Genomic DNA, 18,728 nt, shown 5'->3' with positions numbered 1-18,728 from the left:
ATAAATAACATAATAAAAGTCTCTTTTAAAAAAATTGCTCCTATACCAAGCTTCTGTCACTTTAAAACTAGGACAGTTTCATAAGGTCTGACATTGGTAGCTGCAGAGATGCCGATTTATCACATCAGCTTGACAGCTGTAGGAAATTAAATCTGCTCCCTCCCTCCCTCCCTTCACCTTTTACTTCTGCGGAAAATCCTTGGAGGGCAGAGCGACTGGCATTGCCACCTGCCCTCTCCTTCAGGGTGAGAGCCTTTGTCCCTGAGAGAGATCAGTTGGCACAATAGATATGTAACTTATACCTCTGTGTTCTATCGTCAGTGGCTCAGCAGACAAGGTAGAAGAATGCTGTAGGGATCTTGCATGTCCATTACCTGACTTCGGGGCTTTAAAATTAAAAAAAACAACAACACCCCACAGATGCGCAGCCCAGTATTTCATTAAGATTTCCGCATATATGTATCCTGCAATTTCTATAGGTGTGTGTAGGTTGTTAGAGCTTCATCTTTGATATTATGGAAATGCTGCGGAAAGAGGGGAATGTCATCCCCTACAAAGGGAGGGTGGGGGGGGAGTGAGGGCTCAGCTTGATTAAAGAATGGCTTATCTGCAGCAGAGCTGCAACGCACACTTTGTCATACGAGTCAGCGTAGGTTCTCTGAAAACTGGGGCGATGGGAGAGACGATTCCAGAGTGCCTGTCATAAATATTTCAAGCTCTGTGCCTGCGATAATAGCTCCGTTCACCGCTCTTCCCTTGCAAAAAATGAATACTTGACTAGCAAGTGCGTTTGTGGTAATGCGCTTTTGGAGCAAGCAGGGTTCTGTGCCTCGTTTTTGCAAGCCTGGATTTTGATGTGATGGCCGAAACAGCCAGCAGAGGGCGAAGTCCCATAATAGTCGGTGGCGGTCCCTTTGTCTGCAGTGGCAAAGGAGATACCTGTGCCTTGCCGCTAAGAGGATTTAGAAGATTCGATGATAAACGGTCTGTTTTTCAGGATTCAGGGTACGCCGCTTCCTTCCGACTCACCTCCCCTTCCCCCGGCATCAAAAATAAGTCAGAAGTCGTCAACGCTTCCTGTCTCTTCGGGGCTTGGAAATCTGGCCTGGTTTTACTGCTGTGCTTTCAAAATTCTCTCATATGAAGGGCATAGCGTGCACATGTACAGAGAGCATCTTTTCAGTGTGCTGGAGGCTTTCGTAACCTTCTCCACCAGTGCCTCTCGCTTTCACTCTGGAAAATGCAGTCCTGGCCCCAGAACAGGCGGGTTACGAGTCATTGTTGACGAAGCCATTGGAGACGGAAAGAGCAGGGTTGTCTGTATCGTTTCACGACAGCTGCGGCAGCGCAGGCTTCTTGGCCACCGCGGAAAAGCAACGTGCTTCACACTGGCTAAAATGCTTTTGCTGCCATTGCGGCGTTTGCTTGTGGTGCCACTAAACAAACTCTGAATGCTCATGTGGGGCATTCTTATAACAGCGGCAGGAAGAGAGTTTCGGACTGGAATAGCTGAACTCTGCTCTTAGGCAAATGAAGCCCAATTCATGCCAAAGAAAAGGCTTGTGAAGTTTAAATATCTGTACGAAACCTCTATTAGATTTTAATCTAAGAGTATTGAGCATTTCCCCTGCGTAGGCAAATATTTAAAGTATGGGTGGGCGGTGGGGCAGGATGGGTTCCACATTCACTTCGAAGATTTATTTTACAGCCGTGTGTAGCTCGTCCGAGGAAGAGACTCAAGACTTTTGTGTGTGTGTCATTTGCCCCCCTCCCATTAACATATTTTAATTCAAATAATAGTAATAAAGGGGTTTTGCAACTTCTGCCACCTGTCTGTTACTGGGATACAACTGAGGAAAGAAAGACTGAATTTGTGTCAGGGTTGACTTGTGGGTTTTGTGTTTGACGGCACTGACTCAAACCTGGAAACATAAAAGGATAGGGTTTTTCCCCCTTGTCTCTGAGCATGTACAGAGTCCATTTCCATCTCCGCTAACTACAGCCCCTCTCCTTATCACATGCATTTAGCAAGGCTTTGTCTGGATAGGCAAACCCCATCATGATCTCTCAGACCCCTAAATATGAGATAACGTGTTTGCTGTTATGCAGGAATAAAGTAAGAAAGACCGAGAAGCGCTGTATGTCGAGGAGGAAGCAGGCTGTACAACTACTAAACGCCGTTACCTACCATAAACTCGCCAAGCAAAGGTGCCTTTCACATTAGTCTGCTAGGGCTACCCGATTTCTAAGTCACGCTAGTTGCAAAAGGGATGCATCTTGCCCCTTTATGCTAGCAAACCACCCCAAAACCTAGTAAAGCCCTTCTTGAAATCCTTGTTCTTTTTGAGGGGCCTCCTATTAAAGCGGGCAAAGGGTCCATTAATAGGAGTGATAAATCCTTGTGTTCTGTCAGTGGCGAGAAGGAGGAGGCTTGGAAGGCTAGCTTGCCTGCTCCTGTCATACAGGGAACATTAATGGGCACCAGCTGGGCTGTAGCTATAGCTGCTACGCGACTTTAACTTTGCACAGCGAGAGCTGCTGTGGCAATGGTGCAGAAGTACCTCCTGCGCAGATTTAGAAGTGCACTTCAATTGTGGTTCCCAGGGCAACAGAGTAATGGCAGCCAGCTGGCTTTGTACCACCTGAGCGCATCAAAGAGCAAGTCCTGTCAGCCACTGAAACCTCGGCTCACCCAGCTCCAGCACGGATTTCTGTAGGCAGCAGCAGCAGCAGCTCCGGCTGGGGTTAAAGCCCTCGGGAACGCCAAGGAAAGCTGGCCCGTGAGCTTCCGTTTCTCTCCTGCGTAGGTGGATAGGTCTCCCTGCAAGGGAGAGTAGCGGTCCTTCTTTAACACACGGGCGGTGTGGGGTACGCTCGATGCCTTGCCCTTCCGGACTGTGTTCTCTTTCGAAGCCGTGTTTGAAACAAAGGGCGAAAAGAGACAGCTGCAGAACGCACGAGAGGAAATAATGCTTGAAAGCCTGGCGTGCCCATATTCTCTAGCCTAAGGAGTAAATAGTTTTAATCACTGCATACTAATCATTGCTTAGTTTTAATCATTGCATGCTTAGTCCTAATCAGAATTGGGATAAACTCTCCGCATATACCAATTGTCAGCGTTCGGTCGTGCTCAGGGCCGACATGCTTGGAGGGTATTGAGTTTTGTGTTTCTTCACATAGCACTGGGAGCTAGGCTGGTGTGCTTCGGCCGCTTCGGCACCCATTCAAGCCTGAGACGGTCAGCGCTGCGGCATGGGGGGGAGGGGTGGCGTTGGTGGTGCTATGTGACCTGGCGCCCATATGTAGGTGCAGAGCTCTGTGCTTGTGTGCGTATGCTGGCTGGTGTGCCCCTGCCCCCCCTTCCCCCTGCTAGTTTGGTGTAGTGGTTAGGAGTGTGGACATCTAATCTGGCATGCCGGGTTCGATTCTGCAGTCCCCCACATGCAGCCAGCTGGGTGACCTTGGTCTGGCTACAGTACTGATTAAACTGTTCTGACCGAGCAGTGATATCAGGGCTCTCTCAGCCTCACCTCCTTCACAGGGTGTCTGTTGTGGGGAGAGGAAAGGGAAGGCGATTGTAAGCCGCCTTGAGCCTCCTTCGGGTAGAGAAAAGTGGCATATAAGAACCAACTCTTCTTCTTCTGTGCCGCGGCACTGGCCACCTTGGGCTTGAATGGTGGCCAAAAGCGCACAAGCCTACAAGCTGGGGGTGGGGGAGGTGTTAGTGGTCCTTTCTTTTTTCACATTGTCCCTGATTCCCTGTTGCTATTTCTCTAGCCCCAAATAAACAACCCTTTGCCTCACTGTGGTAAAAGACTATTGAAGGTGGCTTTAGATGCTTGTAGTAACTGTGTGGGGTTACGTTTTCAGAATGGCTGCACTCTACAAGAAGAGTTGGTTTATACATCCCGCTTTCAACTGCCTGGAGTCTCAAAGCGGCTTACAATTGCCATCCCTTTCTCTCCCCACAACAGACATCCTGTGAGAGGGGTAGGGCTGAGAATGCTGCTTACAGGACTGCTCAGTCAGAACAGCACTCCCTGGGCTGCGACTAGCCCAAGGTTACCTAGCCGGCTGCATATAGAGGAGTAGGGAATCAAACCTGGCTCGCCAGATTAGAAGCCGCCCCTCTTAAGTAGGGAGACAGAAGGAAGGGAATTGAAGGGAAAGAGTGGGATTACAGGAATAGAGAGAAGGAATAAAGGTGACTGGGGCAAAAAATGGCAGTTGTGCACGTCATCCTAGTTTCCCCTCATTCATGGGAAGATGGAGAGAATGAAATGGATCCCGAAGGGTGTGTATGAGACCGTGTTATAATAAGAGTGGTAGGGAAGGAAAGTATCTGTGCACTTTGTTGTTATTTTGAAATGTACCATGACTTTGCCTAGTATATAGTAAAACAAAGTATGAAGAGGTCTACAATCCAGCCTGTATAAAGCAAAGCGAGCTACATGATCCTGGCAAAATGTGAGGCTGCAGTTAGTGTATAGGATGGGCTAACTATGGGAATTTGGACAAAACAACCCACATTTGCATATTGCCATCTGTTTAATCATTAGGTTGGGCTGGGTGAGTCTCAATTTGGCTTGCTCTTTCTTCACCCTTGCCACTAAAGCCAAGATGGGGCAATTTCCTATTGCATTAGAATTGTAACTGTCAGGAAGCCCACAGGGTGTGAGGGAAACTAATTTTTCACTAATGGGCTTTTCTGGAGGGCAGGGCCAGAGGAAAGTGACCCTCCAGCACAGACGGGAGGCAAGTCAAGAGGCGGCTATTCTAGAGTAGAAATTCTGTATCTAGAAGCCTACCGTTAGTGAGTTTGGAAAGAAAAATGGTAACATCTGCATAAGCCATCTGGAAGACCTAAATGATAGAAAGTGGGGTATAAATCTTCAAAATAAATAAATGTGAGAAAATATCACATAAGTGTGGTATAGATAACATGTCTTCAGGGATACAGAGAACTATACCTCTTCAGTTTTCTCAGATCGCTTAGAAAAGCTCACACTGGGTTTTCCCAATAGACTTCTATTTGCAGACCTCATCTCGTTTAAGTAGAGCATCTGTACTGAATCTTGCTGTATACTTAAGAACGATGAGTGTGTTTTGTTACCTGTATATAATACAAGGGGTATTATTGATGCAGGCTGGCTGGCCGCTGTTTGGGCTTGAAGGAATGCAAAAAAGACACGTCCTAGTGTTTCCTCCCTCGCTTGGAAATAGTCACTCTAATTCACCTGTCTCCCATTTCATGTGAAATAGTAGTTGAGGAAGGAGTAGGGCATGACTCTTCTGTGCTTCTTCAGGTCTCTTCTGCTTGTGCAGCAGACATGGGAAGTTACTGGAGGGCATTTTGGCCAGGGAACTCGGAAACCTAGAGCTGGTTTCCATTCACAGCAGACTATTTCACTTTGGTAGGAGGTGTGTCAACAGATCAGCTATCTGACTTTCTTCTGTGTATCATCAGGAATAATAAAGTAAAAGTTAATGGCCAAGACTAATCAGTTTGTCTACGCATGTGTAGCTTCATATTCTGGAGCAATTAGGTCCCTTTCATTTGTCAAGGATTCTGAAAAGTTCAGCAATAAGTAAAGTCTTGTTCTAAAACAGTATCCTTTGTATTGTGTCTTAAGTTTCTAAGAAAGTTGATTAGAGAGGGACTTTCCCTAGTGGCTTTAGAGACAGAATATTTTGCACTAGCGTCTGTTTCAACAGATGATGGTAGCAAATTTTGAACAATTTGGAGTAGAAATAGCCTTTATTGGAGAAGCAGTGGCCCTTACTTTGCAAGACCTGAGCAAGGCTGTCAATGGTAAGATATTTTGGAGGTCATTAATTTCCTAGGGTTTCCATAAGTCAGAAATGACTTGAAGACACAGAACAATGGCCAGTGCTCTAGTTAAAGTTTGCATTGATGTGGCCAGATTGGTTCCTACTGATCACTGGACATTGTGCATAAAGTGTTATCACTGTGCCTGCTTCCATGCAAAAAGCTGATTCCAGTTGAAGGAAGGGGAGACCCTTATCTGGTTGGTTGGCTAACACTTTAAGGAAATTAATTTTTAAAGTAACAGAGATGGGAGTTCAGTTATGTAGTGTCTTTTATCAAATATAAGCAGAGGACTTTAGGAGCTTTTAAGAATCGTGGAGCTGGCTCCTCAAGTGGGGGAATACCATGTGCATGAGAGCACATTTGATAATATATATTGCCAACAAGATGTTGGTGTGTTTAATCATTTGCTTTGAAGGATGTACCAGATGGTGACGAACTTGTGGTTTACTGTTTAGCTTTACCATTATGTGTGAATGTGAAAGAAAAAAAATCAATTTATTAAATATGGATTAAAAAAAATTAAATTGTACTACCTTTCCAAGAATATCTCAAGGTGGCTACCGTGTATAAAAAGCAGAAGGTTATGTCAAACATAATAAAGAATGACCACACACCTTTTCCAACACAAATAAATGCTTAACACATGTACAGTGCACAGCAGTAATGGGAGCTTTTAAAAAGCTTTAAAGTATTGCTATAAAATTACTTCAACAGAGAGAGACCTGGTGTTTCGAGAGCAGGTCTAATAAAGGGAAAGGCGCAGGTTTTGGCCAGATGAGAAAGGTGAATGTAAGGATTGGTCAGTATGGAACTCCGGGAAGGTGCATGACTAGTTTTGTACTTATTGGCTTTTAAACATTAGAGTAGAGTTAACCACAGCAACCAGTGTCAAAATATGCTGCTTTCTGTATTTTATTTATTTGATTTTTATACTGTCCCCCACCCCCTAGCAACCTGGCTCAGGGTTTTCATACATACAACAATTAAAACTAAGTTTAAAACCAATTTGTCAGCAGTTTCCAATGGTATCCATATCAACAGTCCTGGTTTTATATGCTTGCAATTAATCTGAAACTAGATTGCGGTTGGAGGGGGTCTTTTATAGGGAAAGCCCAGTAGATGTTATTCATCTCACTAGCTCCAACCAAATGCCTGGCAGAAGAGCTCCGTTTTGCAGGCCCTGCGGAACTGCACTAGAGTTCTGAATCCAGATTATATCTGGCAGCCAGTGCAGCTGCCAGAGCACAGGTCAAATATGAGCCCTTCAGGAGGTGAATGTGAGGACCCTGGCTGCTGCATTTTGAACCAGTTGCAGTTTCTGGAGCAAGGATAAGGTTAGGCTCATGTAGAGTGAGTTACAGAAATCTAGTCTAGTGATATCAACATACTTGGCTCCATTTGACCATGGCAGAGTATTGGTCCATTGACTTAGTACTGCTTACTTTGACTGGACTGCTTATTTAGGATATTTTTATGCTGCCTCTTCAGAGTTTTGCTCAAAGTAGCTTATAATTAAAATAATGTATAACAAGTAATTGGGCACAGAACCCATAGACTAGATCTCAGATCAGAAGCAAGCTGTTGAACAAACTGGTAAAATAAAACCATTAATTAAAAGCCTGGTAAAAAGATGTGTTATAGCCTGGTGCATGAAAGAGAGTAAATTAGATGTTGGGTGAATCTGAAGGGGGAGGGCGTTCCAAAGGCACGGTACTTCCATGGAAAATGCCCTGCCTCTAGTCACCATGTGTCTCATCTCTGATGGTGGGGGCACAGAGACCAGACTATAAGATGCTCTACAGTAGGAGGGGTCCCTTCATATACTCTTACATTAAGTCATTTAGGACCTTAAAGGTAGGAACTAGCACTTCTAATTGTAACCAGTGTAGATATTTGATCACAGGGGTTATTACAGTCTCTGTTACCAATCAATGAATGAGTTGAAGTTTCTGGACCATATCTGTGTAGATCTCATTTGGACACAATCAGGACATGGTTCACTGTGGGCAGATCACACTTTTTGAGGAATGGTCATAGCTGACAAACCAGCTGGAGCTGATAAAAAGCATTGTTTACCATGGATAAGACTTGAGCCCCCAACTGTAGACCAGGATCCAACAGCACCATCAAAGCCCACTCCTCATCTGTCCCATTATCTTCTCCAGGCACCTAATCAGGAGTTCCAGAGACCCATCTGACTTGGCTGTTGAGATGGAGCTGGGTGTCATCCATATATTGAAGAATACCTAGTTTCTAAACCTTTGACAACCCTTCCCAGCAGTTGTATGTAGAAGTAGCATAGGGAACAAAGTAGAACCCTGAGAGGCCATGCAGTAGTTTTCCAGCTCCACCTTCTAGAACAAGTCATTGAGTGGAACTACCAAAGCATGGTGCCCCCAGCTCCCACCTTGACCAAGATATTCAGAAGGATGCCATGGTGGATTATATAAAAAAACACTGACAATTCTAGAAGAATTAATGAAGATGCACTCCCTCTCCCAGCAAACAACATCAGTCTGGCCAACCAAGTTTTTTTCCATGCTTGAATATGGATTGAAATGGGTCCCGATAATCTGTGTTTTCCAAGACTGATGCTGCGTAGTCAAGTGCCTTGGCCCAATAATAGGATGTTAGCCACTGGGCAGTAGGCATTTGGGTCCAGGGATTCCTTCTTCAGGACAGGTATCACAGCCACCTCTGTGGGTGGAAGTCCTTATACTGTGGGAATGTCTAGCCTGGATCCAAGCTACAGACTGTGTAGAGTGGGGAGTCATGTTTCTCCTGCTGCATTCCCTGCTTCCCAAGGGGCAGATGAACATAAAAGCGGGGGGAAAGATCTCTGTTCCCAAATGTCTTTAGTGTTTTTTTTTCTCATGAAAAATTTGGATCTTTAAGATAGAAATGTAGGAAACTTGGAAATATACCATTCCAGAGAAATACTAAAAATGCTTAAAATGCACATATTGGCTGGCTTTGAGGCATTATATTCAGCCATCATTTGGTACTGCATGGATGACCCTTGAAAGAGCTTCAAGCTTGTTTGGGCAGTATTTACTCCTCCCACTTCTTCCCCTTGCACCCCAAAAGCTATTTCCATTGTTACAAGCAAGTGGGCGCTGTATTTTTATTGCACAATTCTTGGCCACTAACTCTTGCCACATTAAGAGGGAGAGAGGGAGGAATTTTGCAAATGGGCCAGAAGTACCTCCAAGACTCCTTTAAAGTATCATCAGCTATTGTTTGGAGTTATGCCTGAACCAAGCTTCTGTCTGTCTCTAAAAAAGTTCCTGTTTCGTTTTGGGCAAACAGACTGGATTGGAGACGAATCATGTGCAATTTTTCAATGGAGCTGGAGGTACTGCTTGTTAGTCTGAAAGGAATGACAGACAGATCCACAAGATCTGTACCTTCCTGCTCAGTAGATTGTCTTAGTCCTGCAAATAAGCATGATCTTAGAAAGTAAGAGATTTACCTAGTTGTTCATAGTCCCAGTCATTTCTCTAGAGCATTTCCAAACCTTGGGTTGATTTGTCTGGTTACAAGTAAAGGATATCAGAAGTGACAGACAATTAGTAGGTTCTGCTTGTAATCAGGCAAAGCATATGACTAGTGGAAATGAGTAACAGGCCAAGGGCTTATGCTGTTTCTCTGCTTTCAGAAGTCTACATATGAATGTTTTCAGTCAGTGACTCAAATCAGTGTCCAAAACAAACTGTAGTCGATGTTTGTGAGACCTTTTATCAGGGCCAGCTACAATGACACAGAACTGTACAAGCTTTCAAGTTTTCCAGAACTCCTCTTCAGATTGGATGTTCCAAAAATAAACAAAAGGCTTGTGTGTTTCCCATCGTTTTGAAGGTCTTTTCAAATCAGCATATCTGTGATCAATGCCAGTAAGCAAATAGACATATGCTGTTGCCTTTTGATATTGGGTTGCACTGCAGATCCTCTGAGCAAGGAAAAAAACCCAAATAATGTCTTTCCACTGAATAGGGCTTTAAAGGTGATAACTAAAACCTTGAACATGATTCAACTTGGAGCCAGTGCAACTGGGAGAGCACAGTTCAACTATGTTCTCTCCACTGGGTCCCTGTAAGGACCCACGCTGCTGTAGTCTGAACCAGCTGAAGCTCCTGGAGCGTCATAGCCCTGCATAGTCAGTTGCAGTAGTCCAATTCAGAGGTGACCATTGCATAGATCACCATGGCTAGGTTGGGTGTTGACACGTAAGGTGCTAGTAGCTTCACCTTGTAGGCAACATTTTTAACCTGGGCCTCCACAGAGAGGGTCCAAGATCTCACCAAGGTTCTTGACGGTAGCCAATGTTGTCAAAAGCTGGGAGTTGCATTGTCTCAACTGGGGCATCCCAACACAGCCAAAGGACCTCTGGTTTAACTGGATTTAACTTCAGTCAAATCCTCTTGAGCCTCCAGACATCTGGCCAGCGAATTTGGGGATATAGATAGGTGGCTACACATCAGCACATACAGCTAAATGTCATCTGCATATTGATGGCAACCCAACCTGAAACTCTCGACCAATTAGGTTAGACGGTGCATCTAGATGTTAAACTACATTAGGGAGTGAATACTTTCCTACAGAACCCTGTATACCAGGGCATGCTGCTGGATGGTTCTCTCCCTTAATGCCACCCTCTGTCCCAACTCTGAAGGAAAGATTGCAATCATTTAAGGGCTGTACTTTGTATCCCGATGTTAACAAGATTGTATTGAATACTGTTGTTAGATCTAATAAAAACAGCAGTACTGACCCACCTAGATCTAGTGGTCTCCAGAGATTATCTCTGAGGGTGATCTGAGCCATCTCTACCCCATAGCCAGGTCAGAAGCTGGACTGGAATGGATCAAGAGTTCATCTAGGAAACTGTGTAGGTGTTGTGCAACTGCCCGCTCAATCACCTTACTCAGAAACAGCAAGTGCAAGAATGGGTGGTAGTTTGCTGGGTTGGATGAATCCAGATTTCTTTTTTTCAAAAGTGGCCTAACCATGGTCTCCTTTAATATCTCTAGGGAAGTAAAATGTCACAGAAACTTCAAATTATGGGTCTGGAAATCTCGACCTTTAGCGTGCAAGAAGAAGGAGTTATACTAAAATCAATCTCACAGAGATTAGAAGATCAGGATGCTCAGTTTTTAGGTTCCTCTAATAGCCTATGTTTTCCCAATTTTTGGGATATTTCTTTAATATACAAAATCATGCCCTTGTATCTCCAATTTTTGGAGGTATGCCCATTAAAAAGAGCATTTCTATTAGCTCACCTAAACATCTTTCCATCAAACTTCACCTGACGTAGATTTTTGAAGATCCCTCTTCAGGAGGGATACTGTTTGCATGGGTGTAGTGTCCTTGACATGTTATACCACATACTCTTGGAATGCCCTAAGTTTGCTCTATATCATCACCCTTTAGCTAATTATTTGAAGAAACTGAGAGCTTTCTGTGTTGACAAGAAACATTGGATTAAAATCATACTAAGAGTGAGGGATTCAGCAATTATTGTAAAAGTAGCTAAGTCTTTGCTGGCAATTTTAAATGAAAATCTTTCCATGATGGAATCGGTAACTGAAATTGTTTAAAATTTTACTTTTATGCTTTGCCATTTTTATGCCAATAAAGGTACTCTGACTGACTCCAGGAAAGTCCCTGCATCTAGTGACATTGATAATGTCCCAGAGAAGGGCCCAGATCTCTCTACTGGTTTTTATCAGCCATGAGGGACACAGGTGAAGGGGGCATGTGGTGGATCAAACAGCTGCCAGAGTCCAGGCCACATCAGCCAAGGAGAGCGCACTGAAGCAGTCCAGAACTGGACCTTGGGACAGCCAAGGGGCCTCCAGTTCCCTAACAGCATCAAAATAGACAAATCATTGTGGAGTGACAACATTTTCTCCGTGCCTTTACTGCTATCTCATAAGCACTTATGTCTTATAAGATATTCTTGAGCCATATCATTTCCTATGCCTCTTGGCAGCTCCCATGTATACCATGGGACTGGCTTGGGATGGGAATACAGAGGGCATTGGTGAGTGATCTCATAGATGGCTCCGCCAGCTCATCTATTGAGTCACTGGGTGCATTGGATCCCACAGAGCCTTCAGGAAGCCTATTGGATCCATTAGCCTCTTTGAGCAAGCATAAATCTACTCTCTGCCTATTCTGGGTAAAATTAGGGTACTGAGTTTAGTCTTCATGGCAAAATGGTCTGACCATTGTACTGTCGTAGATTTTACTGGGCCAATCACTATCCCTGCCCCAAATATTAAATCCAGGGTGTAACTTCCTTGATGCGTGGGATCAGCCACAAATTAGGAGAGTCCTATTATTGCTGCATCTGACGCCAGTTCTGAGTTCTGCATGTATGTTGAAGTCCCCCAGAACTATCAGTCTGTGGAACTGCAAGGCCTACCCAGCTACCAGGTCCAGCAAACTTGGCAGGGCTTCTGCTGGCACATTAGGCAGATGATACACCAGCCAGAGGGCCTAACTCTCCACTGTATCCCACACCAAGATTAAGAATAAGAAGAGTTGGGTTTTATATACCACTTTTTTGACCGGGAGTATCAAAAGCAGCTTACAGTTGCCTTCCCTTCATCTCCCCACAACAGACACCTTATGAAGTAGGTGAGATTGACAGAGCCCTGATATTACTGCTCGGTCAGAACTGCTCAATTAGTGCTGTGACAAGTCCAAGGTCACCCAGCTGGCTGCATTTTGGGTGGTGGGGAATCAAACCTGGCTCACCAGATTAGAAGCCACCGCTCCTAATCAGTACCCCATGCTAAGCCCTCAAATTCAATGTCTGGAATCATTGGGGTATGGAGTGCCCTGAAGGAGAATGGTTTTTGGATCAGTATCTCAGCTCCCTCCACCCAGCCTTTTGTCTGTGATTAGTGGAGGACCGAGAACTCAGATGAAACCAGCTCTTTCAGGGCTACAGTCTCATACCATCTCATACCTAGGTGTTGGTCACGCAGGCCAGGTCCACATTTTGCTCTACCAGAAAATTCTGCAGAGCTGTGGTCTTGTTATTTATGGAGCATGTCCAGAGGAGGGCAACAAAGATGGTGAGGGGTTTGGAGACTGAGACGTATGAAGAAAGGCTGGGGGAGCTTGGTCTGTTTAGCCTGGAGAGGAGACAACTGAGAGGGGATCTGATAACCATCTTCAAGTATTTAAAAGGGTGGCATGTAGACGATGGAGCAGAGTTGTTCTCTCTTGCCCCAGAGGGACGGACCAGAACCAATGGGATGAAATTAATTCAAAAGAAATTCCGTCTAAACATCAGGAAGAAGTTCCTGACAGCTAGAGCGGTTTCTCAGTGGAACAGACTTCCTCGGGAGGTGGAAGGTTCTGCATCTTTGGAAATTTTTAGACAGAGGCTGGATAGCCATCTGACAGAGAGGCTGATTCTGTGAAGGCTCAAGGGGGGGGGCAGGTTACAGTGGATGAACGATTGGGATGTGAGTGTCCTGCATAGTTCAGGGGGTTGTATTAGATGACCCATGAGGTCCCTTCGAACCCTATTATTCTGATTCTATGAAACTGCCATGGCATAATACCATTGTCAGAGAAAAACAATTTCTCCTAGCCCCACCACCTTTTTGTCTTGGGATAGGATGAAGATTAGAAGGAGTGTGAACATTACCATAATTACCATGCCTTCTTTTATCATATCTTCTCCCCTCACCATCATCTCCTGCATCTGCCTATTTAAGGATCCCCAAGGCCCCTTATAGGCCGAGAATAAAATAATGACTAGATAGTCCTTGTATTAACTATTTGGTTGATAAATTATGATGAGACAATCGAACATGAAAAATTCCTGTGATGAGACAGTCCCAAATGAAAAAAGATATAGTATTGGAAGATGGTACCTCCAGATCGGAAAGCACTTATGGGGAAGATCTGAGGACAATATGACTAGCACTATTCTTAATGACACGGCTGAGCCAAAGCCAAAAATGCATTCAGTTGTTGACACTCAGAAGGAAAGTCCAAAGCTGTGCAATGCATGTAATAAAAACATGGAATGTTAGAAGTATGATTCAAGGTGAGCTTGCAATTGTAAAATGAGAAATGGAATGTTTAAACATTGCAATTTGGGAGTGAGGAAATGGAGTGGATTGGGACATTTTTAGTCAGGAAGTTTACTCAGGGAATGACAAACACGGAAGGACTGGAGCAGCTCTCGGAGTAAGGCGAGATTTAGCCCAGGTAGTCAGGGGCTATAATACAAAGTCTAACCAAATAACAGCCATTAAACTTTACGGAAAGCCTGTCTGTTAAACCATCATTCAAGTCTATGTGCAAACTACAAATGCTGAGGAGGAAGACGTCGAAAGCTATTATTTAAGTGTCCAGAAAGAAATTGATCACACACCTAAACTAAATGTGCTGGTAATCATAGGAGACTGGAGAAATAGGAAATAAAGAAGAATCAAATATTGTTGGACGATCTGGGCTAGAAACACTAAATGAAGCAGGAGGGCAACTTGTAGAATTCTGTGAAGACAACAGTTTGTTCATTGCAAACACAATCTTCAGGCAACCAGACAACCGCGTACATGGATGTAATTGGACGACTGTACTTCAGGCAGTCAAACAGATGACATGGACATTATCAGATGGCCAGTATAGAAATGAAATAGATTACATTGTCGAAAACAGAAGATGGATAAGCTGTATTCTCACTGCTAAAACAAGACCAGGAGCCTATTGTGAATTGTTAATGTTGAAAATTAGAATAAAGAAGAAGAGTTGGTTTAAATACCCTGCTTTTCAGTACCAGGAGTCTCAAAATGACAATCGCCTTCCCTTCCTCTCCCCACAACAGACACCCTGTGAGGTAGGTGTGAATGAGAGAGTCTGATACGACTGTCTGTGAGAACAGTCCTGTCAGGTCTGTGACTAGTCCCAGGTCACCCAACTGGCTCCACTTGGAGGAGAGGGGAACCAAACCAGGCCCTCCAGATTAGAAGCCGCCACTCTTAACCACTACACCAAGCTGAAGAAAAACATCAAAACAGTCATAATGCCAGAATGCAATCCAAGCAACACTCTTGAATAGTTTAAAAATAGCAGAACAAAAGGTTTGTATTACTAAATTCAAACAAACGTGAAACAAAAGAACTATGGGTTGAAATGAGAGATATTATCAAGGACAAATACACAAAGAATATTCCTGTAGCCTAGAGAAAAGAAAAGCCTTGATGGGTGACTGACAAAACTCTTAAAATGATTAGCGTTGGACAAGGAACAAACGTAAAAGGTGACAGAAACGGAATCAAAATCCTGAATGTAGAATTCCACACGGAGACAAAGGGAACTATTATAGTGACCAGTATAAAGAAAATGAAAAGAACAACAACAACAACAATAGATCTGCTCCACAAGATCCAAGAAATCAAAGGGAAATGTAAAGCACAATCAGGTCTGCTGAAGATCTACATGGAAATACATTAACTGAATAGGACAAAATGAAGACAAAGTGGGAACAATACACTGAAACGGTATTAAAGAGAAGAGAGAATGACAGACTCCTCCGAAGAAGCATCTTTTGAAGAAGAACCTATGGATTTTAGAAAGTGGTGTGAGAGCTGCACTGAGAGCCATTGGGAGAAACAAGTCACCAGGTAAAGATGGGGTACCAATAGAGTTATTCCAAGTCACAGAGACAAGTGCAGCCCAGCAAAACCGGCAGTTCCAAACCCAACAGGACTAAGTTCATATCTGAGAATCTCTGCAGTAGAAACTGGTGGGGAGGGGGGCATTTCTGCAGAATTGCACTTGTGCTGCTGCCCCTGCATGCCTCCTTTGCCTTGCTGGGATTGTGATTTTGTGCAGCAGCCCCATTGAGCTGGCATTGGGCACTGGGTTCTGCTGCTGGGCGCTGGTACATTGAAATGCCTCCTCCCCCTCCGCTTCTACTTCAGAGATTCTCCTAAAGGATGTTCTGAAAGCAAATTCTGGATCATGCGAAGTCTATCCCCAGGTCAAAAATATATTTTAGTTTTTCTCACTCCACCTTTGCTAATGGTACTAATGGCTAGAATTACCGGTCCATTAAATTTTTACTTGGAGCACTATCTTTGCGACATGTATTTTCTTCCTTCCTTATGGCGATGGCGTTTTTATCACTTTCCTCAGAGGTGAACTTCTGCTTGTTCCTTGCAGGTCTCACCAAGGTTTTGATCTTGCACCTTGTACAGCCTTTGTGCCATGTTGCACAGCAAGTGTGAAAACGTTGCTTAAATGAGGGTGGTAATCCTTTTGCTACTTAATCTGCAAGAATTTAGTGCAAATGATACCTGCACTGGAGACTTTTCGTGTTCTCATGCAGCTGTGTGTGCTTTATGCAATTCAGCATAGTTTCTTTCAAATGACAGGGTGAAGGAACTTAAAATCATGTTATGCTATTCATTTGGGTTTATTTTTTGTGCCCCACCCTCATCTGATAGTCTTGACGTTTCATCGTCTGCTCCGTGACCTAGAGTTAGGAGGGAGTAATGAAGTGGCCAAGTTGGCAGACGACGCCAAATTATTTAGGGTGGTTAAGACAAAAGCAGATTGGAAGGAGCTCCAAAAGGCTCCCTGCAAACGGGAGGAATTGGCACTGAAATGGCAAATGAGATTTTACGTGAGCCAGTGTAAAGTGATACAGATTGGGGCAAATAATCCCAGCTTCACATATACACTGATGGGATCTGAGCTGGCAGCAGCAGACCAAGAAAGAGGCCTTTGGGGTTTTATTGGCTGGCTTGGTGAAAATGTCGACCCAGAGTCCAGCTGCTGTAAAAAAGGCAAATCCCATGCTGGCCATAATTAGAGCTGGAATAGAGAATAAACTTCTGCTATCATACTGCCCTTATACGAGGCCACACTGGGGATATTATGTACAGTTCTGGCCACTGCATCTGAAAAAAGGATATTGTAAAGCTTGAAAAGAAGAAGTTGGTTCTTATATGCTGCTTTTCTCTACCCGATGGAGTCCCAAAGCGGCTTACAATCGCCTTCCTTTTCCTCTCCCCACAACAGACACCCTGTGAGGGAGGTGAGACTGAGAGAGCCCTGATATCGCTGCTCGGTCAGAACAGTTTTATCAGTGCTGTGGCGAGCCCAAGGTCACCCAGCTGGCTGCATGTGGGGGAGGAGTGGGGAATCAAACCCGGCTCACTGGATTAGAAGTCCGTGCTCCTAACCACTACACCAAGGTACAGAAAAGATCAACCAAAATGATCAGAGGGCTAAAGCAGTTGCTCTGTGAGAATTGCTAGATAAAAGATGAGTAAGGGGGAGACATGATAAAAGTTTATAAAATCATGCCTGGCATAGAGAGGGTGAACAAGGAGAAACTTTCCTCCCTCTCTCATTATCCTAGAACCCAGGGTCATCTTGACAAACATAAGGCAGTACTTCACACAGCAGATAGTTAAGCTGTAGAATTTGCAGCCACGGGATGTAGTGATGGTGGCCAACTCGGAATGCTTTAAAAGGGAAGTAGACAAATTCATGGAGGACTGGGCTCTCAATGCCTTTCAATCATGATGGATATCTACTCTCTCTAGTACCAGAGGTAATATGCTGAACTTGATGGGCCTATGGTCCAGCAGGGCACACATTATTTTTTTGTCTCCAGTCACTTTCTAGGAACTGGATTATTACCTAGGTTTCTCTTCCCTACTCTGGACTTAGTTATCTAGCTTTCTGTCTATAAACATAATCTTTCAACAGTGTTCTCTGGATACTCTGGATTTAGATATGGATTTGGATCTGAAAAGGTTGCAAACTGATAAACTAGAGGGTTTTAAAAGGTTGATTCATTTGTATTTTATGCCCAAGGAATAGCAAGGTAAGCATTAAAGGTGTAGATTTTTTAAGGGTCTTTGGAGAAGATTTGATTTATTGTCCTGCATGCAAACTACAGAAGATCCTGCAATGCCAGAGAGAGAGAGACTAAAACTGTGTCTGAATTACTACCATTAAGATAAAAAATGGCACCTTTGTTGAGAAACCATTATAATTTTCCATATTAATTGAAATGGACATATAAGAAACAGCACTTTCAGCAGCATAGCATTATGCACTGAATATATTTGGGATGTAGACATGTGGGTTAAATCTATGGTAATTGTGGACTCTGCTTTAAAATGGTCTTGCTAGTTTGTAGCTTGTTGTTTTGCACGTGTACTATGTTTTTGGAATAAAGCTCAGTAGAATTATTTAAATATTTTTATATGGCAGATGTGCTTTGCCTTATAGTAAGAAAAAAAATACTGATTCACTGTATACTAGAATTTCTTCCCTTTTCTCCCCCTTCCCATGATGTGTTGACATTATCCTCTGTTCCTTATAGCTTCAGACAGTAAAGTCATGACATGTGCGGCTGTTTGGAGGATGCCGAAGGAATTGGAATCAGGCAGTCATGAATCCCCTGATGATTCATCAAGCAACGCTCAAACCCTGGAGCTACTCTGTCACCTTGACAACACAGCCTATGGCAATATGGCCGGGTAGGATTCTGCATATTTTATACTCCTGCAAAAATATTCGAAGGATAGACTCATGCTGCTCAGTGCAGATTTCATATTCAAATTTTAACGTTGTACTTTTAAATAAATCCTTTAATTTTTTTACTTATTTCCTCCCCCGCCTTCTTAATCCTTGTTATGTGGCATTTAGATTAGTCCTGCTATTACCTATTAGTGCAGAAGTCCTTGTATATTTCTGCCATGCCTTTCCTCACTGCACATACGTAGTTATGTATGTATTATATTTTCTGTGCCATGTCAACTACCACTATCTTGCATAGCTCATTCACTGAATGGAATATAACTTGGAAATCTTGTTTTGACGTTTGTTTTCCTAAGGAATGTTC

General features: G+C 43.7%; 1 protein-coding gene across 2 annotated transcripts in view; it reads left to right on the top strand.

Annotated features, from left to right (window-relative positions):
• EIPR1 (EARP complex and GARP complex interacting protein 1) overlaps positions 1-18,728 on the top strand; it is an 82,052-nt gene that overhangs the window by 23,929 nt on the left and 39,395 nt on the right. For both annotated transcript variants that reach the window (XM_077310119.1, XM_077310108.1), the window contains exon 4: positions 18,207-18,363. In XM_077310119.1, the coding sequence (XP_077166234.1) occupies positions 18,207-18,363 (157 nt within the window). The remainder of the gene's footprint in view (positions 1-18,206; positions 18,364-18,728) is intronic.

The sequence above is a fragment of the Paroedura picta genome, chromosome 1, assembly GCF_049243985.1.
Source record: "Paroedura picta isolate Pp20150507F chromosome 1, Ppicta_v3.0, whole genome shotgun sequence".
In the NCBI taxonomy this organism is placed as follows: domain Eukaryota; kingdom Metazoa; phylum Chordata; class Lepidosauria; order Squamata; family Gekkonidae; genus Paroedura; species Paroedura picta.
Note: the sequence above shows the minus strand (reverse complement) of the source record. Positions and strands in the feature narration are given on the sequence as shown.